Below are 22,910 nucleotides of genomic sequence, written 5' to 3' on the forward strand. Positions count from 1 at the left end.
ATGTTTGAGGGTACATATCACCCGCCAATTCTAAGCGTTTAGTATTTTCCGCTTGTCCCCTTCTTCTTTAATGATTAGTTGTTATTTTTTCCAATTTCAAACTCAATTGATACATTTGTCTTACTGAACACGACATCTACCTAGGTACCTATGTAGCTGATCAAGCCTGATACTGAAACATACTCAAAATACTTTTCTTGCTCAAAACAGAAGCCACGTCCAAACTCGACCGTCCCTCAGCGTCCTCTTGCAGCGGCGCCAATCCTTTTCCCATCATGAACATGAACAGACTTTTCTCCTGCTCTGGTGTTGTATCAAAAGATTTTTCGCGGCGCGCAATCAAGTGCAGTGCATTTTCTCCATTTTCATTCATAGCGAACATATCCACTGTCGAATTGTTTGGAAACAAATCCGAGAAGTGCTCTACGTGGCAACAAGTCACCTCCTTCGTTGGATCTCTGCTCACTTCCATGCCAGAACTTGATATATAATACAGTAATGGAGTCGATGAGTTGTTATCACGCACATTGAAGTTGCCGCCTGTATTCAAGTACTTTTGCCAGAGACGGATGCAGCCATCATAGTGTGCCTTCCAGTAAGTTTGTTCTTCATCATCTGTCAATATTGAAAATTCAGGTCGTGTTTTACGTGTGCAAAGGCATTGTGAGGCTATATAGTGTAGTAGTGTTGCACCGTTTGTGGGATCTGCTTCGAGGATATTGCATCCCATTGTCAACAGTTTTTCGCATACTGCTGGACGCAGCATTCGGAAAGCCATGTGTAAAGGCGTCAGATTTTGCCTGTCTTGTTGTGGTATTAATGGTTTAACCACGTCATGGGCGAGAAATTGAAGGATTGTATCTGCTTCCATATAAGGGTTATCAATGATATGATGCAAGGCGTTGCGACCTTCATTATCAGTGGCTAGTACGTTGATATTTGTTTTTAATAGTTGAATAGGCGGACTGATTAATCTTTCTTCTTCTTGTTGGGATGTTTGGTGTATACTTCGCCTAGGAATCTTACATAACCAACTGCATGCAGCATGCAGAAGGTTCCGCCCACGTTGATCTGTCGCATTCAAATCGATTTTATGAGCAAACTCGATATACGCAGAAATGATCGAATACTCTGCGTTCTCGAAGACAAAGTGTATCAATGTTTCATGGTCGTTTAGCGGTACGAAAGGGTCAGCGCCAAACGATAGGAGCAGTTGAACAAGTGTCGTTGAGGCATCCGATGTATTTCCAGGAAAGCTGGCACAAAACAACGCGGTTTTCAACGCGGTTTTTGCCTGGTCGTTGATTTTATAATTCAATTTGCAGAAGCTTTTAGTGTCTATACTGTTGGGGTCGGCACCCAGGTCGAGAATCGCGCGCAATGCCCGTGCATTTTGCTGCTGAATCACCGCAAAAAGAGGACTGATTTTTCCAGCGTCAAGACGGGCACCCCTGCGAATGAGAGCTTTGATGATTTCTGGACTTGACCCGGCCTTGTGGATAGGTGAAAGCCCCTCATTGTCGAGAGCATTAGGGTCTGCTCCAAGATCGAGCAGAAGCTTTACGCATTCTTGACCCCAATAGCCATGGCTCCTACGCATAAGATCTATTCTGTGGCCTCCGCAGGCGAGGTGTAGAGGGGTTCGTCCTGCTGAATCCCTAGCATCAACGATCGCCCCCTTTTCGACAAGGAAGCGGATTGCGAGTAATTGCCTATTCAATAATCAATAATGAACAACTGAAAGATCTGTTACTCACCAGTAGAACTGGGAGTCCGCAAGAACATGTAGAGCAGTCGGACCAAGTACCAAATCTTTGCCAGATGGTACTGATGGAATTAATGCTTGAGCATTTACATCCACACCACATTTGTTGACGAGCAGGCCTATTACTGCAAGATTGGATAGCTCTTGGTTGCAGGCAACGTGCAACATTGGCTCAAAATATGGCGGGTAGTTTATTTTCCTGTTCCCATTCTCCTCAAGAACTCTTTTGATAAAATCCGCGTCATCAAAAGTTTTCATGGCACTTCCCAATTTCTCTATGAAATCAAGTCGACCTGACCGTACAGAGCTGTGTAGAAACGAGATTTTCGTGAAGTGGCTTCTCTCTGCAGTGAAGTCTGCCCCAGCTTTGAGAAGAAATTCCAGATCTGGCATGCTTAGAATATTGATGTAGTGAGCAGGATCCGCCAGAATATCTTGTAACGAGATATCAGCACTCTCAAGAGCCGACACCCGGGGCATTTGGTTTAAAGCGACAACGGTTGAAAACACATCATATTTTTGATTAGTATCCCAATATTTCGGAACATCTGTCACTGTGTGTCGTAAACTGTCCACCATCTGCTGACATTCATACAATATAGCAAGATCAAGAGGTGTCTTCCCGTCTGAGTCTCTTGCTGTAACATATGCGCCAGCGTCGATTAACATAGAGACAGTGTTCCCAATGAGCCTTGTATCATGAAGAGGTTTGGGTGGTGTAGGCCTCCAATTATGGGAATGAGATGGGTTGAGGTTTTTCGAGAAACTTCCCGGGACTGCACCAATTCGAGCTTTGGCACGTTTGATTTTATCGTTGTCTGAGTATTCCAGAACGAAATTTAGTCTCTGTTCAATTGCAAATTCGGCACAAGCATGAAGCGGCGTGCGGCCTTTATAGTCTTTCGCATGAATGTTGAGTCCTGATCTCAACAAACAATAAACGGACTCTACTACGCCATGTCGACAGGCAATATGTAGTGGCGTGCGTTTCAATTTGTTTACCTGATCCTTTAGCGAATCTCCTATTCTTTCAAGCAGAAGCGTAACAATGTTGCTTTTTCCGGATTCGCAAGCCATGTGTAGTATGTTGTCTCCATTCTTGGCAACAACAGATGAATTAGCACCAGCAGACAGTAGCTTATCTACATCCAATTCCGAGCATGATGCAGATATATGGAGTGCAGTCACACCATCATTATCTTGAGCATCAACATCGAGTTTTGAAGTCTTGCTTGAAAGAAGGTCCAGGAAATGTAGGGCGTTACGTCCTCCGTTATTCAACATGGGTCGGTCGCTGTTAAAATAGTTATGTAGTGCTGTTCGACCGAGATGGTTTTTGGCGTTTATGTCAATTCCGTAGTTCAGGATTTGCTCAATAAGTTTGACATGAGATGTGGTACCCATATAATAAGATGCTGCAGCATGTAGAAGGGTATTCCCATTGCTATCAACAATGCAAGGATCCAGACCCATCTTAACGTACTCTTGAAGCTTGCTCGCCGATGGATTGAGGTTTGTCATAATATAGTAATGAAGAACACCTCTTCCATGTTTATCAACGGCATCTAATCGAGCCCCGCAGTGAAGTAAGGTCCTAAACATATTTTGGTTTTGCACACTGGCAAGAAGAGCGCTAGCACATTTTTTGAGAGAAACACCGGCCGAAACAAGCTCATTGAATAACTCTGGACTACTTCGATGAGAAGATATCAGGCTCCAGAGGCATCGTTCTCTAACAGCTCTATCAGGACTTGCTTGTAAAACACGTCTGAACGCTTGGAAACCACAGCTCAAACAGCTTGCAGCTTTCTCGAGCGCAGTTTTACCATCCGTATCTTGGATGAGGCAGACCTTTCCTGCGCCTTTCTCTAACAAATACTCAACAACGGCATCGAGGGTATCTGGCCCCTCAATGGGTACAGATGATTTAAACAATGAATGCCACAAGGTTTTACCGCCGTGATCTCGGGCATCAATATTTGCACCATATTGAAAAATGACCTCCAAGAGCCCAATGTCTCTGTAGTATTCAACACAAAGATGCAGAATTGTGCGTCCCGATTTATCAGTGGCTGCGATGTTGGAACCACGCTCGAGAAGAGACCTGACCGCTGCTAAGCTTGGTTTCCTCCTTCTCGAAAACAGATCGAACAAGACCGTCTCTCCGTTACCATCCACGTATTCGAGATCAGCTCCGGCTTCGAGTAACAAATTCATGATTACTGGACAAGCGACATCGTCATTATCCACCCAGGCATTTGCAAGAGCATTCAAAGGTTGTTTTGAAACCTCTCTTGGTGGTGGTGCACCGAGCCTGCGGCTTGGACGCAGGTATCTCGATTCTAAGTGAACACTCGCACCATTTCCTAATAATGCCTCGACACATTGCACACTACGTGCCAGTGTCGCCAGATATAGTGCAGTTGCATCGTATAATCTCGAATCTGGGGAGACTTCGGAGTTCTCGAGCACTGCACGAACTGCTTCATGCTTTCCATTTCGACAAGAATCGCATAGTATTTGCACCAAGGTGTCTGGCTGAGCAAATCGTAGCATCACCTTTATGGTTCTCACATGTCCCTGTGCACAAGCATAGTCGACTGCTGTGTCTCCCTTTGTGAGTTTCGAGCCGGAAGGCATCCTGCCACTTATAATATTCTCTTTGGTCTTCGGCGTCAAGAGGCTAACACCAGCCTCGAGTAATATTTCGACGATTTGGCATTATCTTTCTTTGCCGCCTCGTGAAGTGGCTTATTCCCATAGCAATCATCTGCATCTGGGTTGGCGCCCATTTGTAATAATAGAACTACTATGGACGTGTGATTTTGACGTGCGCCCCACCATAAAGGAGTCCTGCCTACAGCATCCACAGTATCAACTCCATTGCCTGATTGGAGAAGGAATTTCGCATATTCCGTTAAACCGGCAAATGCCGCAACATGGAGAGCCGATGGGGATGCTTTCAACACAGGACTCCACTCGAGCAAAGCCCATTGACGAAAATGAGGGCTTGTTTGGTCAAGAAACTTTCCAATGGCATGAAAGAACCCGTCATCTTGCACATCGTATTGGCTTGCATGATACGCCCAATTGGTTACAGCGTATTGTAGAAGAGGGTGTTTCAAACGTGCGGATGCATAGTCGTAGATATCACCGATGCTTTCATCAGATTTATCTTGTCTCAAGAGAACCCCCGATTGTAGATATGTAATAAGTGTGGTAGTCAAGCGTTTCTGGATGTTATGGGAGTCAAAAACGGGAAACTTCCTCTGCATTTCCTTGTTAGAGACATGTTCTTTCTCAGATCCTACTAAAAATTCGGTAAATGAATGGTGAATAACCTGGACTGTTTCGTCTTCCAAGATTTCCAGTAACGGACCGCAAGCCACACGCGTAATATTTTTAGGGTTTTGTAGACCCGGATGTAAGTATCCTAGAAAACAAGCGATTTCGTTGAGGCGCATCGGTCGAAAAGAATGAGTTGCCAATTCCAAAATTGTAACTTGATCACGGCTATCGATACACAATTCCTTGGCCTGCTCAGCGAGGACGTTATCATACATCTCCGCAAGGCCAACAGGGAGTATGTCACTCAAATTAGAGACACCAATTTCCCCAAGAGATGAAAGACTAGGAATTATCTGGTCTAATAGCAGCCGAGCGTATAGAAACAGGCCACTGGATCTTTTGGACACCGTCAAAAGTAGGGACTGTAATAACTTCGGGTCATCTAGGACAGCACTCAACCGGTATGAGACGTATGCCTCTATATCCTCGTCAACGAGGGCTTGTTGAAGATTGATATGTATTATTGAGGTATCTCGTAGGCTTGTTTGAAGGTATTGGTTTGGCCTGCTTGTCATCAAGACTTTGACAGCGTTGGGTCGAAAAGTAAGGAGGTCATTTAGCCGGCTAAGGAATCCGTCTTCGGCAGATAGCTGCATCTCATCCAATGCGTCGACAACACAATATACTTTGTCAATGGAGGATAGTCCCAAAAGAAGGTACTGCCATAATTGATCATCAGACATATCATCCAGTTCGCATTCCAGAAGAGGCTGTAGGGTAGCCTGTAGCCGGACGCTGTGAGGAAGTAGTTGTGCGAGCCAATCACACATTAGTGACCGGGGCTTCCTATTCACGGAAATAATTTCTCGGAAGAAGAAGAATAACACAGGAACTCTTTCAACCTTTTTGAAACGTTCAATGACGGCGGCTGAAAGGACAGACTTGCCAGCTCCAGGTACGCCTTTGATCCACAGACTCCCACGGCCGGAAGTATCGTGCCATTGGCGAAATTCATATGTATGGAGCATCCATAATCCGGTGCCAGGAGCTTGAGAAGACAAATGCCGATGGTACTCACTTGATGCGGCATCGTAGTCCGTTGGCTGAAGCCATGCTTGAATGGTGGCTAGCGCGGCGCAGCTAAGACTGGCATCTTGATGTTCAATCATTTCGTAGCCATCAGGGTTCGACTGCGCAGACATGGTGTGGAATATGGCAATTCTAGAAGAGGAGTGACTAGGAAACTTGGAACATTGTGGCAGTTATGTGGTAGGAGCGTGACCCAGAGCCGCACCTGCCATACGGACAAACGTTAGACTCAGAAATCCGAGCCCGTACCTCAAGCGGCTAAAAATAAACAGCGGGATATGCCGCAGTGGGTCTACCGTAAGATACACGTGTCTCTCTAGTGCCTAGAGTACAAATATGTGGCTATATGCTCTACAGCTAGTTTTTCTTTATACTGATTATTCTCGTTGAGACGCACATGGTCCCTATATTGGGCCGTAGGCTCTTACGTACTGGCACGCACCGCGACAAGCCCGAAAACATTCACATATATACATTTTCAGACATTCAAAACGCGAACGCAAAATCCATTGAGAGTTGAACTCAGACTTGAAATTCATATTATGCTCAATCTGATTACACTTTAAAGTTAAAATCAAGATATACACAGACATTTTTGATTGATTACTCCCATTTACCCTAGGTTCACACCAACAAACAGTGTGTGATTCGTCTGACTATACGAAGATGAATGAATTATTTACCCAGATAGAGCTAGCTGCTGCATCACCTCCGCAAAACCCTTACAGAACCCCCGGCCCTCACACTCCCGCCAAGTGCCTCTGGCCTGGTGATCGGAGGCACAATGCTCCTGCGGTGCTCCTCTTTCTTAATGAGTCGCAGCCGTACAATCGCAACTAGATCGGCTATACCATTTGTCGAAAGCAAATGGTCCGCTAGCTCAGTCGCAACCTTCACTGATCCGCTGAATCTCTTCTCCCAAAACCTATGAAACCGATTTGTATACCCTCCGTCGGGCCGGAACAAGTCCGTCATCTCTTGGACGATAGTCCTTGCTGGGTCCGCATTTAGCGCTTTGCCGATGTTAAAGGCATCTGCATCCTCCACAAAATCGCGCAACTTGGCGGTGGTAACGTACTCCTGCTTATATTCTGGCTGCGCCAGCCGGTCAAGGCAAAAGTCATACCCTGAGAGCGTGGTCTTTGAAGCACGCACAGCGACCTGCCAGTCGACATAAAATGTTATGAGGTCGCCTGCCCAACCAGTGAGGTCGCTGATGTTAAGACGGCTGTCCCTTATCTTGGCTAGGGTTTGTTTGGGTGAATTGATGGTGGGGCCATCGAGGGAGGCGCCAAAGTGAGAGACTTTGATGCTGATCGGTTCCAGAGGATCTGCCACCCAGTCGATCATGGCTATATTACGGGTGGCAACAAAGGCGATCCATTTACTGTCGAGTTCGCCGAGGGCTTCTTGGAAGTTGGGGCTTGCATAGTCGATGTGCCGTAGCCATTGCATGACTGCCTTGTTGGCGTTGTCGACGCCGTGGCTCCCTGAGCTGGCGAGGTATGCGAGTGCGAGATTGTAGACAGTGCTCATGTATGTGATGAAGTCTACTGGGCTTGTGCCCGGGTTGACTGGTTGCGGGAATGCGAGTCTATTTGCAGTGTGGAGGAGAGATCGGCAAAGATTCTTGAGATTCGGGGCATCGAAGGGTAATGCGAAAGGCTCGAATTGGAACCATGTGTTCCGCTGCTTGTTCTCGTCCTCAACTGTTTTCTTGAGTGCTGTTGTGTCTCCCTTTCGTGGAACTACTGCAAGCACTTTTGCTCTCTGTTTGAGTGGATCTTGGAGGAGCTCAAATTTGGTCGTGACGCCGTGGATCTGCAGGCCTGTAGCCTCAAGCAGACGCTCTAAGTCGCGAGATACTTGATTGCCGGTTTCCGTCGCTAGTATCTATGTATCCGGATGGCAGATATGATTGATACAAGTCATTGTTCCCGCAAGACGCCTTACCTGAGGGAGAAAGTCATCCACTTCCTTCCTAAATGCTTTCGCGGCCCGCTCCGCAGCCTGAGCCGCGCTGGCCTACTCTCTTTCTGCTGATGCGCGAAGGATTGTCCTTTCTGGGCGGGTCAATGTCTCGAGCTTAGACTTGGAGAAGGGTAACTCTCGACATCCCGATCCTTCGGTTTTTATCTCGACGATAGCGGCGATGTAGAAAATGCCCTTGAGATAGTAACCCAACATGCCGTCCGAAATCTGTGGAGATCGCATCATAGATGGATCGTATTGTATTGATATCGCATGCCCAGGCACGAATTCGAGCACACAGCTTGAAGGCAAGTCGATTCCAAGAGCGCAGATGCCCAGCTTGTGCCGCAGTAGAGTACCGATATGTGATTCTGCCAGTTCGCGTACCCGTTGACGGGCAGATCCCAACTACTAAGGGCAAAGTCACACCCTCAGGTGTTGCCGATCTGCTTGTAGTCAAACAGACCCTCAAGAGCTATCAGGGAGCCGACATTGCTCACGTTGAGAATGTGCTCAAAGGGGAGAGCAAGCAGAGAACGCACAAGACGACGAGGAGGACAGAGGGTACGATCAGCACCGAGACTGAGACAAACAAGAACGAGGAGCACGAATTGTCGACCACTAGTCGGTTCGAAATGAGCAAGGAAGCGTCCAACACCATCAAAGATGATCAGAGTTTGAAGGGTTCGCTCAAGGCCTCGGCAAAGTACGGTCCGGCCGTGACCGTCGATGCAAGCGTCGAGGGCAGTGTGAGCCGGAGCGGTGAGGAAGTCAATAAGGCTGCGAGCAAGTACAGCCAGGATGTGCTGGATCGGACGGTGAAGAAGATTTCTGAGCAAGTAATGCAGAAGGAGTTAACGACTACATTTGTCAGTGTCCACTTCGATCCCAGCCAGCTGTGCACGAAGTAAAGGGAAACATTCGGCTGACTTAAACAGAACGAGACCGTCGAAGACAATCAACATGGGATTAACAACAGCAATGGTGCCGATCATATTTCGGGAGTATACCAATGGCTGAACAAAGTGTACGGCAAATTCTCCTCCTATACAGGCGCGCTACAGTTGTGTTTTAACGGAGCATTAGGTACGAGGCGCACATCTTCAACTATGGATTGAGAATGATTTTGTAAGTTTGACGAACACCATGTCACCGGGAATAGTGTTGACAGATTCTTGCACACAGCGACTTCATGATTCCCGAGCCAGCTGCCTTTCTCACCTACGCAATCGCCGAGGGAGCCAACAACGCCGAGCCAGGCCTGCTACTAGAAAAGCCGATGCCTTTCACACTCAAACCCGCAGACATCAGCGCCTCCAACATTGGCAACCTCACTCTGAAGTATCAAGCAACCGACGTACTTCCACCCCCGGAGGACTTCGTTACCATCAGCGATCAAGCCAAGGTCGGCGGCGGCGAGTCCAACGTCTACTATGAGCATGGCGCCATTCTTTCCATCCCTTCCGGCTATGAAGCCGTCTGGGGTACCGTCTCAGCCCTAAGGAATGCGTGGGCGAAGAAGTGCGTCATTGACGCACAAGTTGGCAGCGAGACTCACCGGTTCGGCTACGACGGTGTGTGGTCATGGGGAACGAGCCTCGTCAACTGGTACAATGGCACCGCCGTCACTAGTGGGGGTTCCGTTCCTTGGGCGTTCACTACTTGGGGTATACCTAACGCCGTCGTCTCGGTCGAGGTCCTGTGCCGTGTCACTTACAGGCGGACGCAGCAGTGGCAGGCTGAGACACATGCGAAGTTGATGTCGGCTTATAAAGCGCGCATGCAGGAGTATGATGAGAAGCTTGCCCGCCAGAAGCTCCAGGAGGGTATAACCATTCAGGGGACGTAAGTATCAGGTTGTATAGTCTTTTTTTTTTTTTCCCACGATGACTTGTATTGGGACTGACACGGAGCACAACAAAAAGTAATCCTACGGCGAATTTGAACACGATCAAGTCAGAGTTAAAGAAGCAAAGCATTTCGATCCTGACAGCGCAGCATTATGATCTTTTCAACTCCATCACACGCAAGAATTCCTGTGGCTGGCCAGAGATCAACCTGAATGAGGCCGAGGCTGAGGGATTTTACGTTCGCTTCTTTGAGCAGGCGTTTGAGTGGGATCAGATCAGTACGTGCTGCCTTCCTCCATTACCACCCAAACAAGTCATCTTCTCTTGCTAACCGTGTTATTTTAGTGTACATCGCGTATCCCTACTTCTGGGGCGAGAAGTCTGGCTGGACCTCAAATCTAACCATCAATGACCCTGATCCGGTATTCGACGAGTTCTTGAAGAGCGGCTTTTCCCGAGTCGTTGTCCCAGCGAGGCCCGGATTCGAAGCCGCCATCGATCACTTCATGCGCTTTGGTGTTCCATGGAATGGTGGTCCATTGCCGCTCATCACGAGCGGTGCTTACGTCCCAATTGCGGACGAGCTTGCTGAGCGCCTCGGCAAGCAGGAGCAAGAAATTACGCAGGGTGATCCATGGGATGTGACGCTGCCGACAACCTTGATAAAGTTGAGGAGCGATAATAGTTTGCCGACTTGGAAAAGGGAGGCGAATGTTTGGGTACCAGGATAAATAGTTTGTGTTGCGGACTATGTAGGTTTAACTCTGCGGTGATATGTAAGGGTCGATGGTGCCCAGACTGATTACAACTCATGAATATTATCAATGTATGACGGCCTTGGGACAGTGTGTTGGCATGTCTGCTATAACATGTTATGTACCGTGTTTGAAAATATTTTGGAGCCCCATTGGAGAAAGACATGTTACACCACAATCGTTGAGCAGCTATAGCAAAATGAAGTGCCATCTACACTCCTCAGCGCTCCTAAAGTGCTTTCTCTCACCAAAAGTTCTGATTGTGGCCGAAGGCACCCATAGATAAGTCCACTTCAAACCTATATTTACCATTGCAATTCCACCAATGAGTGAATTGTTCCGTTGAATGACCAAGACCTGGGCAGAGTTCTCAATCCAGAGATAGAATCCATAACCCCACAGAGTAGCCAGTGCCCAGAAGAAAAACATGGTCGTAACAAGAAAAAGAGCACTTTCCTGCTCTGTTCGTGGGTTTTCGGGTTTCCAGACTATGGAACCCAAGTATATGTGGAAAAGGGACGTGGATAGTGTCATCATGCCGAAGCAAATGATGGCATGTCCAATGTACTCTTGTTGCTTTTCCATTTCCTCGCGTCCTCTCTTGTTTCTGTTAGGTAGACAACTCTTGGCGTTAGGGTTTGATGTATGTAAACAATAGGGAAGGGAACAAATTGAGTGCCTCAACAGAATGATCATTGACGATATATAACATACACACAGAACGAATATATAGAGATACATCTAATTGTCATCATTGCCATTGCTTTAGGCATGACCACAACCATCCATTTCATACACTGCAGCATCTGAGCCTGGGGTTTTGAGACCGGGCATCTCAATGGGGCCTTGTACTGCAGCCATCTCGAAAGGGGTAGTGTGTGTGAACAGCTCGGAGGGTGAATAAGGCTGTGCTGGCTGATATAAGGCCTGTTGCTTGAGTTTTCTTCGATACCAGAGCCATGCTGATCCCGCCGCAATGAGCAAAACTGCCACAACAGGGACAGTGATTGCGACTACAATGGTCGTATCAGAAGATGAAGATGATGTGGTTGATGTCAATAGAGTAGTAGTAATAGCAGTACTAGAAGAAGAAGAAGGCGAGGGCAAAGACCACGAGGATTCGGATGTAGGTAAATCCGTAGCTTGATAATTGAGTTGGAATAAAGGTGCCCATATCGTCATTTCTGTTAAGGTTGTGGTAAATGCCATGGTGCTTGACTCTCCTGGCAGCAATTTCGATACAGTGCCAGGCAAAGTTATCTGTGTTGATAGCCATGAAGTGCCATTCGAGCAGATTGAGAGGGTTTGTGTTGTAGAGGCGATTTGGCGTGTGCATGATTGATCGCTACCGGCGCTGGCGCATGCGTAACCTCTGAAAAACGAGTTCAGTCACTTTGAATCAAGTTTCTCCTTTATCTGACAAATGATGATAAGATTTGAATCAAAAAAGAGACTTACGTTGGACAACATCCTACTGCTGTCTCCCCAAATGTCGGTGAAAAACTAAAATCAAATCGCTGACTACCAGGTACTGTCGTTTGCAACCCATCCGATCCGCCTTTCATGGCACACGCTGTTACATATCCCGCGGGGCATGCAATACCAGGAGAATAAAAGCCCGACGTTGGATACGACTCAGAAGTGGTGGCCATATTTGAGCTCATAAGAGGCCAGCAAGTGGGATTATCTCGTAGAATATTGCTTCCGTCACCGCATGTTTGGGCTCGCAAGGCGTAATTGCAGAATAGACAATCAACCCATGTTTGATTGCAATCGCTGGGTGCAGTCCAAGTTGTAGTCAAAGGGCCGAGCAGGGTTTGTGTTGAGGTTATTGACGTCGCTGTTGTTTTGCTAAAGGACTGTGTCGAGGATATGGAACTTGTACTTGAGGGCTCTGAAGTTGTGAACTCGTCGGTGGTAACTTCGGAGGTCATTTTCTCCCTTTCCTATCACCGCACTGATCTTCTCTTCTCTTCTGTTGCAATTGTCTTTGACAATGTGCATAGAGCACGACTATCAAGAGATCAGCTTGTAACGTCGGTCTTGCTTCTCTAACTTTTGAAAGTGAGAGAGGGAAAAGCAGCATAAGGGTGGAAATAGGGGGAGAGCAAACGAAGATGAAACAGAAAAAGAAATTATAGTTATCCATTCATCTACTGAATGGGGTAGCTCCGGTCACTTTACAAACCCTGACCTGTGACTTGTATCCATCCTCGTTAATCACTAAGTACCCCGAAATCGGGTATCATGCCACAACAGTTTTAGTTCTACATCAAAGCGAAGTATGGCGCCTTTTGAACTCACTACTATAGGTAGATATATCATGAGACAATTTCCCTTCCAATACTCAGAGCAGGGCGAGCGGAATGCTTTACTCACTCGGTCCGCTTGTTGAGACACAAGCAAGGCTGTACCAGTCCAAGCTAAAACATGATCGACTTTTTCGTTTAGCTGCATGAATTAATTGGTATTTGGCATAGTTAGAGCCGACCGCCCTTGATTCATCAAAGAGAAAAAGATATGCCTAATTCACGAGCAACCAGAGGTTGCACTTATCCAAGGCATAGATTTGCACGTCGTCGAATTGTTCTCTCGGAGTTCATCCCCGATGCATGGAATATCCTCGTTACAATACTAATGTCCATTCCACTTTCTAACCCTCTGAACCTCCTAGTCACATCAATTCAGACACATACGTGGTTCGTGTCTAGTTCCTAGCCTGTTTAGATCACACGTGAGTATATGTAAGTACATTCCCTAATTAGCTAGTTGATCGAAATGTTTAGTTGTACACCCAGTACTTGAATAGATGTTATTAGTTAATATAATGTAATTCGATACAATACATATGCTTTATTCCGCAAGCTTCTCCCAATAATTGGGGCCATATGGCATTGCAATCTTCAGATATCGTTGATGTCCATTGACAATAGATGCTGACAATATTAGAATCGGTCTCTATCTTTCTCCCTTATTCTTTTGGTTACCATCCCCCCCAGCCTCTTTTCTTTCATTATCTCAAATAATCAGTCCTGTTCTTGCTGTTCACAGAAGAACTACAGAACTTCTTCGTCGGTTGGATTCGTTTGCCCCTCTATTTGCCTCCTGCCTTCGTTCTTGACATTGCGCCATTCCATGCAAATACTGCCAATGACGGAGAGACAAGCAAAAGTAAGAGCGACTATGTAACATACATGCAGCGAGGCGTTGTAAGCCTGTAGAACCGCACCGTGATACTGAGTTGGAATGAGCTCGAAAATCCCAGTGATACCAGCTGTATTGATTTGGTTAGGAGTGATGTGAATACCTGCAATCTTGGCGAGGCGGCTGGACAGGTGTTGGTCGAGGACATTTTGGCCGACTGAGACGAAGATGGCACTGAAAAGTGTCTGACCAAAAAGCATGAGTGAAGCACCAATAGCTACTTCATGGCGTGGAAGGACGGTCTGTGCAGCCATATTGGGCGCCTGGAAGCATCCACCCAAACCAAAGCCATACATTATCTGGTAACCGATCCATTTTCCTGTGCTCGTGTTGACCTCAAGCATGGTGAGCAAACCAGAGCCAATAGCTACAATGCAAGTGCCGGCAATCAAAAACGGTGTGTAATATCCGGTTTTAGTCGTTCCAACGCCGGCAATAATAGATGAAACAACCATGGCAATTACCAAAGGCAGGAGGTGGATGCCACTTTCAACAGCTGAATTGCCTTTAACGGCCTGAAACCAGATGGGAAGGTAATACACTTTGTATTTCTCAATCAGTATCGAATCATCATCACGGTAATGTAATAATACAGTTATTTTTCGGAGTAGATAACTTACCAAACATTGTCATGTGTACACCAACACAACAGCTCACCCAGAAACCAGAAAGGATGCTTCGCTGCGTGAAGATGTGCACTGGCACAGTGGCTGTCTTTGGCCTCCATATTTGGATTAGGATGAAAGCAATCAATAGTGCGAGACCGACGGTAAGTAAGGCGATGATACGTCCATTGCTCCACTGAAGCATGATTAGCTCTGCGTGCCCAAGGTGAAAAAAGTACGAGGTGGGAGAAGAAAGTTACACTGTACGTGAAGCCACCCCATTCTAGAGCCAAACATAAGCAGATTACCCCGGGAAGCAGTGCGATAACGCCTTCGATATTGAGCTGCTGCAAATTCTGCTTCCAGGTAGAGGGTCCTTTGGAAACAGCAGCAGTTGGCACTTGGAGCAGGAAAAAGATAAACAATAGAACCACGCCCCCAAGAGGAAGATTAATATAAAAGCACCACCTCCAAGTAACATTTGATGTGAAGGCACCACCGATCAAAGGGCCGATAATGGAAGATATACCGTACACGGCACCAAATAATCCTTGATACTGAGGTCGTTTTGGAAGCGGAACCGCGTAGATAACGAGGACGAGCTAATACGTCACTTTGTGAGCAAATAAATCTTCAATGATAAGTACTACACAAGGAGGCGAAGACATACAATGCCTTCCTGGACACCTGCGGCTCCCAAGCCAGCAATAGCCCTGCCAATGATGAAAGCGACTGAGTTGGGCGCTGCTCCACAAATCGCAGAGCCTACCTCGAACAAAACCAGCGTGCAGAGGAAGACAGTTTTAACGTTCAAAAAGGTGTATAATTTTCCAAAGACCAGTAAAAAGGCACAGTTTGTTAGCAGGTAGGCTGTGCCGTACCAGCCTACATCATCTTCTGCGTGGAATTCGTTGGTTATTTCGGGAGTGGCAGTTGAGATGATAAGTTTGTCCTGCAAATGAGACTTATCAGTAAACCACAACTACCAAAGGTACTCACAAAGGCATGCAAGGGGCTGAGCGTACTAAGGCAACTAGAAACATGGAAATGTAAAGGGAGACCATCAGCAGTGCGAACCTAAGACCTGACGGATATTCATGGTCGTCGGCAGTGTTCGGTGATGCCTTCGAAGTCTCGACCTTCTCCGGATGCCGTAGCTTGCTACCCTCAGATAACTCCATTTTTTCCTGCTTTTGGGAGTAAACGAGTGTAAATTTCTAAATGCACGTCTTTTGAGACCGTTTGTTGAAGATAGTTTTCCACCGTAAAATGTGAATGAGCTAGAATTAAGGAAACGAGGAACAAGAGAATGACTGTTGAGCAAAAGTTTATGTTGCAGAAAGCATCATTGCTGGTCCTATATATGTCGGTCCATGTATAGCGGACGGTGGACGGGATGAGCGCAGTATATGTTCATTGACCAATGAGGACCGAGCTTCATTTCTACATTCATCGTCACGTGATGACTGTCCGACTGTCCGCTGTCCGATGTCCGACAATCCAGATAGTACACGCAGTCCCTTAGCCGATGTCCCAAAAGGCTACGAGGGAAAAGCAGTATTTGGGATAGATACACTTCAATGGAGAACACACAGATGCGTGTCTAAGGATGATGGTGAATATTGTACATGCAATCATAGAAGAGAAAACTAGATGGTGCTATGGAGCGCGGCGTTGCTGAAAATGAAGTTCCTCCGAAAGCTTTAACAATCGCCCAAGAGAACCTAAGTCAGATGTTGGTACTAGGAATCGGTGGTGCGGCCTCTTTTTAAACAAGCGCCAAGTTTGAATAATCATTCATTACAAACGAGTCGATCGTCGAAACATCCAGACAGGCTTTTCCTTATTTGGCTTAGCTAATCCGCTCTGCACCAGCGGGTGCGCTAGCTCATATAGATTAGCTTCGCCCGCAGAGCCCCACCCGTCCTTACTCAATTCACGTCAATTTCATGGACTTATCGGTCAACCTCTGCGGAATCGACATAGAAGTTGCTAAAAACGGATCATGGTGCTACGGCTGCTGGAGATAAACATTCTAATGCCGATAGCATGATGTCGGGGTATGGATGGTTGAAGTAATATAAAAACGCCCGGGCGTCTGCCAGGAAAATGAAGAGTGAACCCGAACGGCTTCTCTACCGCAGTCTGGAAAATGGAAACTGTTCTTGTCATTGGGTCAACCGGTAATATTGGCGTCGCTGCCATAATTGGCGCCTTGCGTTCACAGCGTACCGTTCTGGCCATTGTCCGCAACCAAGCCTCTGCTGAAAAACTGTACCAACATGCCGGGACACGAGAGGGAATCACCACTGTCGAGGCCGACATAACATCCGTGAGTGGGATTGAAGGTGTTGTTGCTCAGGTCAAGGCTGGCAAGTTACCAGCATTTCAACATGTCTATTCAGCCGGTATGTTGTTGGTAAGGTAGATAGACATATTCACAGAAGCACTGCTGATACATGTATTCTGGTAAGCGGGCGGAAAGTACGACATGACACCTCTGCATGAAATAAGCAACGAGGAATTGAGGGAGTCGCTGAATGTCAACTTTGAGACAAACTTCTGTACGTGTTCCTCTTGTTCCTTTGATAGTAAGCTAATTTGTACATAGTTGCATACCGAGCTACAATCCCGTATTTGCTGAAAAAAAACAACCCAAATAGCACCTGGACTCTTTGCACCGGCGCTCAGGGCGATGGCGGTATGCGTGCTGGTCCGGCAATGACACAGGGTACGCTATTCTCCATGGCCAATGTGGCCTGCCGCGATAATGAACAAACGAACATTCGTTTCAACGAGGTCTATCTCGGCTTGCGTGTGGAAGTCGACGAGTCAGCAGAGAAGACAGGCTTCTTTAAAGCATCGCATTTTGCTAAGAATTACCAGGAGATCCTTGCTAGGAAGGAGATTCGCAGCTGTCGGCTAACTGTGCTTGAAAAGAAGGACATTACGGACCTTAAGTTTAAGGAGAAGAGACTTGATTTGGTTATGCACAAAGATAATTAAAAGTGCATGTTGTATTCTGTTCCCTGGCTAGTTAATACACGCAAGCTTGAGGAATCAATGTTTTCCCCTGTTCGTAATACGTGGAATAGCCTCAACAGGAGAATCAATTCAAATTACCCCTGCCCAGCTCTCCTCCACAGGCTCAGTGGCGAAGTCGTCCCTTAAGCTTCCAAAAGTCGCCATATTGACATCAAGCGCATAATTAGAACGGGCCGGATAGATGTGTGCAGCTACTGCTGACATCTGTTCAGAAAACCATGCCGGGTTGTTCACGTCAGCAAACCGATTTTCCAATGCTGCAACATCTTCACCACCCGAAGCTGTCGGGATAGCGGGATTTGGTTGGTCGGAGCCCTGTTTCAACACTGTTCCAATAGCACGGACTGCTCTGCGCGCCTCTACGGACCGGTTGACATCCCCTTTCCCACAGACTCTTTGCAACGATCAACGCATATAAAATTTCATCTCTTCTGTAAAGAACACATGGATTCTAAAGAATATCTTCGACATAGGACCCATCCAAGGCAAAACAAGCATCATCATAGCTTGTAGAAACTCATGATTCAGCAATGAGGCTATCTTCTAGCGAATGCTATGATACCTAGGTAATTGATTTATTTGGGCGACCTCAGTGTGGCGGCTGAATGGAGCCGCTGGCCCGCTTCGGGTAAACTTTTTCCGTGGCAGGGTCAGGGTTAGTATCTCATAGGGTTGTACACTAGAGTTGTGCTTGAGAGTTATTCCTTGCACCTGTAAAGACTTACATGTCTATACTCCTCGAATGCCACGTATGCAATTATAGGACAACGTATTCCTCTATATTACACTGTGTCGTTTATGCTGTTGACTTCCTGTAACAAGGCCTCTGCTACTTGATCTTTACTTGTAGTAGCCAAGAGAAAGGTGAGCATGTCGATATTTCCTTTTTTGATGGCCAACAGCAGCGGATGCCCACACTCGGCCGATGCGATGCTTCCACCGTTCTTCAGCAATTTTTCAAAATATTTTTGTTGCTACGAGAAACGGCCCATCTCAGGCCACTACTACTCATGTGCTGCAGATTATACCTTATGAGAACTGGAGCGAGAATGGAGTTGAAATGCCGAGATACCAGAGAAAGAACTAGAATGTCCCTGTTGTTTGATTTGTTTTTGTAGGCAATGAAGTAGTCAGTAACTGCTAGAATAACTTCGACCGGTAATAGTGAAATGTTCAGCATTCGGTTTCGCGAGTAGGATCGATCAAAATCCATTTTCGTCTTCGGGTTTTTAGAGATTTGGCTTCGATAAGAATGTCGATGGTCGAGAAGATAATTTATAAAGTTGAAACTTTGTCTCAACTTTTGTGTTTGAGTGTGTTGGTCGTAGACATGCTTTTATATCAGAATATGGGCAGATCAAGGGTGCAGGATTCTTAGCATTAACTGATATTTTCATGAGAGGTTCCAGGATCTGTCGTGAAATAGCTCTATTTGCTTTCTTTGTGCGGGAACTTTCCATTCTAAGTTTTCATCAAGCAAAACATTATTGGGTTCTTTTTGTCATTGACTGACAAATATCCGTTCTGGGAGCTCTCACACAGCGGTGACGCCTTTTAGCACCGCTCGTCTTTGCACCAGAGATTTTCTCTCCGTCAGATATTGCCAATACGGGATGTTTTGAGTCTCAGATATTGCTTCTATCATTGATCTCATCCACGTCGCCTTATTATTCCGACTAGCCTATATGCACTATTTTCAGTATATTCCCGTGGACATCCTGGCCACAGTATAATGTCCAGGATATAGTTTAGTTTGACGGTGACGATATGGTAGGGTATGGTGAATAAGAAGTCGTTGTTGTTTTGAAGCTCATCTAGCAACGGACGTTAGGCAATACATACATGGTCATCCATGGGTCATGCTAACTGTCCTATGAATGAGAGATTAAAATTAGTTGACACGTTTAACATCGTTACTTTGACAAATTACAAAATTAGATATCGATGGAAAGGTCAAGACTAATTTCAGATCAAATGCAATCGCATTTTTCCATGTTCCAAATATTCCCATCTAGAATTTCAGGATGCTCGCCGTCGACCGGTATCTCAGGAATACCCCAAGGCGCTAGAAAGACGGCATGAGGTTTTCTTCCGAGCAGCGAGAGGAATACCCTGCTCGATGGGCTCACGCTGAAGGATGACATCACTGTTTTTTTTAAAGGCTGCGATGCCGCGCAAAGCATCACTCAAGAGATGTATCTTCTCTGAGATCTCTACACTCGGGTACATGTAACCCCCTCTTTGCTCTGCGGCAATACAATCAACTCAATTTGGCTTAGGTACACTGCAAAATCATCAGCCAACCAGTATCCATTTGGATAGATTCTGCAACTGCGGCAAATGTTCCTAGTGGAGTCAATGACGCTCGTCTGAGTTCCTGGGGTCACATGCGGCTGGTGTCTACCGACTTGGAGAGCTCAATTTCCGGCTAGGTCGTTGGCATGCCGAGTTGCCTGATAGTTCAAGATGGATTCTGCCTTCATCACAACACGATCCGCTACATCATCACCACCCGGTAAGTGAAGCTGTTTCTGTACACAGCCCAAACTCTTGTCCCACACAGTCTCTTCTATCATAGCATCAACATTTCCCTAAACCGACACTTTATTCGTCCTTCAGGCGGATGTCTCCTAAACAACGCATCTCAGACGCTATGCACAGGATCCTGTGAAACAATCATCATGATTGCCCACCAATTTCGTAATCGGGGGGCGGCAAACATGTAGCAATCGATGATAGTCTACGCTGTTGTCATGGCCATCATCTCTATAATCTATACCTCCCCCGCACAACAGCTGGCCAGCGACTTCCGCATTTCATTCTTACTGAAAGTGCTTTAAGTCTGCTCACAGATTCGCAAGCTAGCAGAAGAGGCTCGAATGCGTCTCATTTCGTTTATTGCCACAAGGTCCTTCGCAAAAGGTTCGGCGCCCGCCCAGCCACGAGAGCGAAGGCACAACCGATGACAACAAATTCCCTGCTTCCTGAGCTTCCAGAGGATTTGGGTGGTCAAGGAAATTTACTGGACAGTATATACACACTCTAATGGAAGAAAATTTATAAAACCAGATGAACTGGACAGCTATTCCGACATACCTGGTATGCTGCTTCCAGTTCACCAGGGTCTATTCGGACTTGACTCATGTTCTCCTGATGGATATGAACTAGGCGGTGATTTCCGTGGCCCGTTTTCTATCGGGCAATAGTGTGGATACATGCGTATACAGTCTAGGTTAGGTGTTTCCATTCCTTCAAGCAGCAACTATACCCTTTGCAAGTCCAGCTTCAATGCATCCCACTAGACTATTGATGTCATCAAGATTATTGTAGAATCCTAGGGACACTCTCACACCGCACCGGTTGTGGGATACGTAGATATTCGATTCTCGGAAATGGCTTTGCCAATCAGGGTGCAGCAGACGCAGAACATATATGTGCGGTGCTCGCTGTGAAGCAATATTACTACCAGCGACCGACACACCAAGAGACTGGCACCGCAGAATCAATTCCCTGCCAAGTGATCGGAAATGCTTCTCCAATCTAACGATTCTAATCTCACCAGTGATCAATGATAGCGATGCGTCGAGTGCTGTGGCAGTGAGGAGCGACACGTTCAGATGCTCGTATCTTTTTGTTGTAGGCCAGTAGGTAACATTTGGGTCAGCTACAAGCGTGCCCGGAACGTTGGAAACAGCTCCTGCCCCAACAATCGGTGGTGTGGTATGTAATTCTCCGAGGACAGCCGGGTCAATATACAAACAACCGAGTCCAGTCGGTGTTCCTAGGCCCTTGTGGCAACTGAATGCCGCCGCGGAGACATGCCATGCTGTCAGATCGATCGGAGCCACGCCAACGTGCTGTGTGATATCGACAAGCACATGGATTCCGCGGGGTCTGTAAACAGCGCAGATATCGCGGACATCATTCAGTTGGCCGTTGTGGAACATGACACTTGATATGCCAATGGCAACAGTCTTTGCGTCAACATACGCGGCGAATGTTTGGGCATTTGCACACCCAGAGCTCGCATCGTTGCCTTCCACTTTCACCCGACGCACTTCCAGTCCCTGGTCGGCCAGGGCGAACCATCCGTATAGATGATTGGGATGCTCGTCTTCCAGAAGAACAACGTTGCTGCCGGGTTGAAGCTTGAGGGAGCGCTGGAAAAGATTCAGTCCCTCGGTAGTATCACGCGTGAACGCGAGTGAAGTTGGGGCTACATTCAGATATTCAGCTAGACGAGCCTGCGCTTGCACGGCGCTTGCCTGCCAATCGGCCTTGGGGTTTGGATTGATCGTGGCATCGATGAGAAACTTGTTGATGGCTGAATGAACTTTGAGGTTCATCGGGAGTTGGAATGAGGCATTGAGGTAGGTTCGGTTTTCTTCTGCTGCCACAGGGACTAGAGCTCTAAACCCTTGTAGGGCAAAGCTGGTATCCGGGGATGCAAAGACTTCGTTTGTGGCGTCCATTGGTTCTGACTTCGTCGGATTATATATTAATAATAATTTCCAGAATGGCAAGGCCTTGAAATATTGTCAATTTTTCTGCTTTATTTTATAACTATGTGGCTGCTGCGTCGCACACCAAAGTCCGCGGCCTCCTCCAAGCGGACAAGCACCTCCGCTTAGTGCCCATGGCAGTCAAAGCAGAAATTATGAAAGTATAAGGATAAGAAGATAATAATAATATTGGTACCCCATCATTACGTTTGTCAGTAGAGTATCCAAAAACATGTTCAAAGGAATGAAACAAAATATGACTGCGAAGTCGAAGCGCCAGAGGGCCCATCGTGTTGGTGCCTTAGGCATAATACCTTCCCGGTATTAGGCAATCTAATAGGCAATCTAATAGGTATGGCTGTGAATATCAACTCGGCGTCCAAAGAACCACACAGCACCTTTCTTAGTCCAGTCAATGAGATGATGGATAAGTTAATAGAAGGGTAGCTAGCCATCCTGACCGCCTAGCGAACGCTTTAGTATAAACAGTCTATATTGATACCAGGACTGATATCATGAAGTGGCTTATCATACTTGATTAATATACGTTATCTTTAAGAAATACTATAAATTGTAGCACTTAATCTACCTAGGGAGGCATTGCTAGCTATTAGGACTGATGAATTCAAGCTTGTTCTCCAAGCTACGATAATCTAGCAGAATCTTTGATTCTATTCTTACCGACCGAGATTAAGCAAAGCGTATATCAATCAATGTTATAGAAGCACTCTTAAATACTCTAGATAGGGATATACTGTGGTACTGCATCGGACCTTACCACGGGACGACCAATTAAATCGACATGGCTTGGAGTGTGATCATTGAAGTTAGATAGG

At 46.5% G+C, this 22,910-nt stretch overlaps 7 protein-coding genes across 7 annotated transcripts; 3 read left to right on the forward strand and 4 right to left on the reverse strand.

Annotated features, from left to right (window-relative positions):
- Positions 1-365: 365 nt before the first annotated feature.
- UA08_05228 (hypothetical protein) lies at positions 366-6,255 on the reverse strand (the record flags this gene model as incomplete). The annotated part of the gene is made up of 8 exons (XM_020267527.1): positions 366-479; positions 527-669; positions 752-800; positions 830-924; positions 1,027-1,712; positions 1,758-4,303; positions 4,340-4,406; positions 4,454-6,255. The coding sequence occupies 8 exons, from the start codon at positions 6,253-6,255 to the stop codon at positions 366-368; spliced, it is 5,502 nt and encodes a 1,833-aa protein (XP_020119697.1).
- Positions 6,256-6,847: 592 nt separating this feature from the next.
- UA08_05229 (hypothetical protein) lies at positions 6,848-8,074 on the reverse strand (the record flags this gene model as incomplete). Its single annotated transcript, XM_020267528.1, has 2 exons — positions 6,848-8,007; positions 8,068-8,074. 2 exons carry the CDS (start codon positions 8,072-8,074, stop codon positions 6,848-6,850), a joined length of 1,167 nt encoding a protein of 388 aa, XP_020119471.1.
- A 287-nt stretch (positions 8,075-8,361) lies between these two features.
- On the forward strand, positions 8,362-10,694 carry UA08_05230 (hypothetical protein; the record flags this gene model as incomplete). Its single annotated transcript, XM_020267529.1, has 6 exons — positions 8,362-8,982; positions 9,052-9,140; positions 9,200-9,241; positions 9,299-9,958; positions 10,039-10,241; positions 10,309-10,694. The coding sequence occupies 6 exons, from the start codon at positions 8,362-8,364 to the stop codon at positions 10,692-10,694; spliced, it is 2,001 nt and encodes a 666-aa protein (XP_020119699.1).
- A 1,000-nt stretch (positions 10,695-11,694) lies between these two features.
- On the forward strand, positions 11,695-12,225 carry UA08_05231 (hypothetical protein; the record flags this gene model as incomplete). The annotated part of the gene is made up of 3 exons (XM_020267530.1): positions 11,695-11,848; positions 11,885-12,021; positions 12,169-12,225. The coding sequence occupies 3 exons, from the start codon at positions 11,695-11,697 to the stop codon at positions 12,223-12,225; spliced, it is 348 nt and encodes a 115-aa protein (XP_020119393.1).
- A 1,549-nt stretch (positions 12,226-13,774) lies between these two features.
- Positions 13,775-15,708, reverse strand: UA08_05232 (hypothetical protein; the record flags this gene model as incomplete). Its single annotated transcript, XM_020267531.1, has 5 exons — positions 13,775-14,463; positions 14,543-14,723; positions 14,836-15,129; positions 15,198-15,479; positions 15,553-15,708. The coding sequence occupies 5 exons, from the start codon at positions 15,706-15,708 to the stop codon at positions 13,775-13,777; spliced, it is 1,602 nt and encodes a 533-aa protein (XP_020119470.1).
- A 971-nt stretch (positions 15,709-16,679) lies between these two features.
- Positions 16,680-17,533, forward strand: UA08_05233 (hypothetical protein; the record flags this gene model as incomplete). The annotated part of the gene is made up of 3 exons (XM_020267532.1): positions 16,680-16,935; positions 17,002-17,091; positions 17,139-17,533. 3 exons carry the CDS (start codon positions 16,680-16,682, stop codon positions 17,531-17,533), a joined length of 741 nt encoding a protein of 246 aa, XP_020119696.1.
- A 3,290-nt stretch (positions 17,534-20,823) lies between these two features.
- On the reverse strand, positions 20,824-22,044 carry UA08_05234 (hypothetical protein; the record flags this gene model as incomplete). Its single annotated transcript, XM_020267533.1, has 1 exon — positions 20,824-22,044. The coding sequence occupies one exon, from the start codon at positions 22,042-22,044 to the stop codon at positions 20,824-20,826; it is 1,221 nt and encodes a 406-aa protein (XP_020119695.1).
- Between the last annotated feature and the right edge of the window lie 866 nt (positions 22,045-22,910).

The sequence above is a fragment of the Talaromyces atroroseus genome, assembly GCF_001907595.1.
Source record: "Talaromyces atroroseus strain IBT 11181 chromosome Unknown scaffold_6, whole genome shotgun sequence".
NCBI lineage: Eukaryota > Fungi > Ascomycota > Eurotiomycetes > Eurotiales > Trichocomaceae > Talaromyces > Talaromyces atroroseus.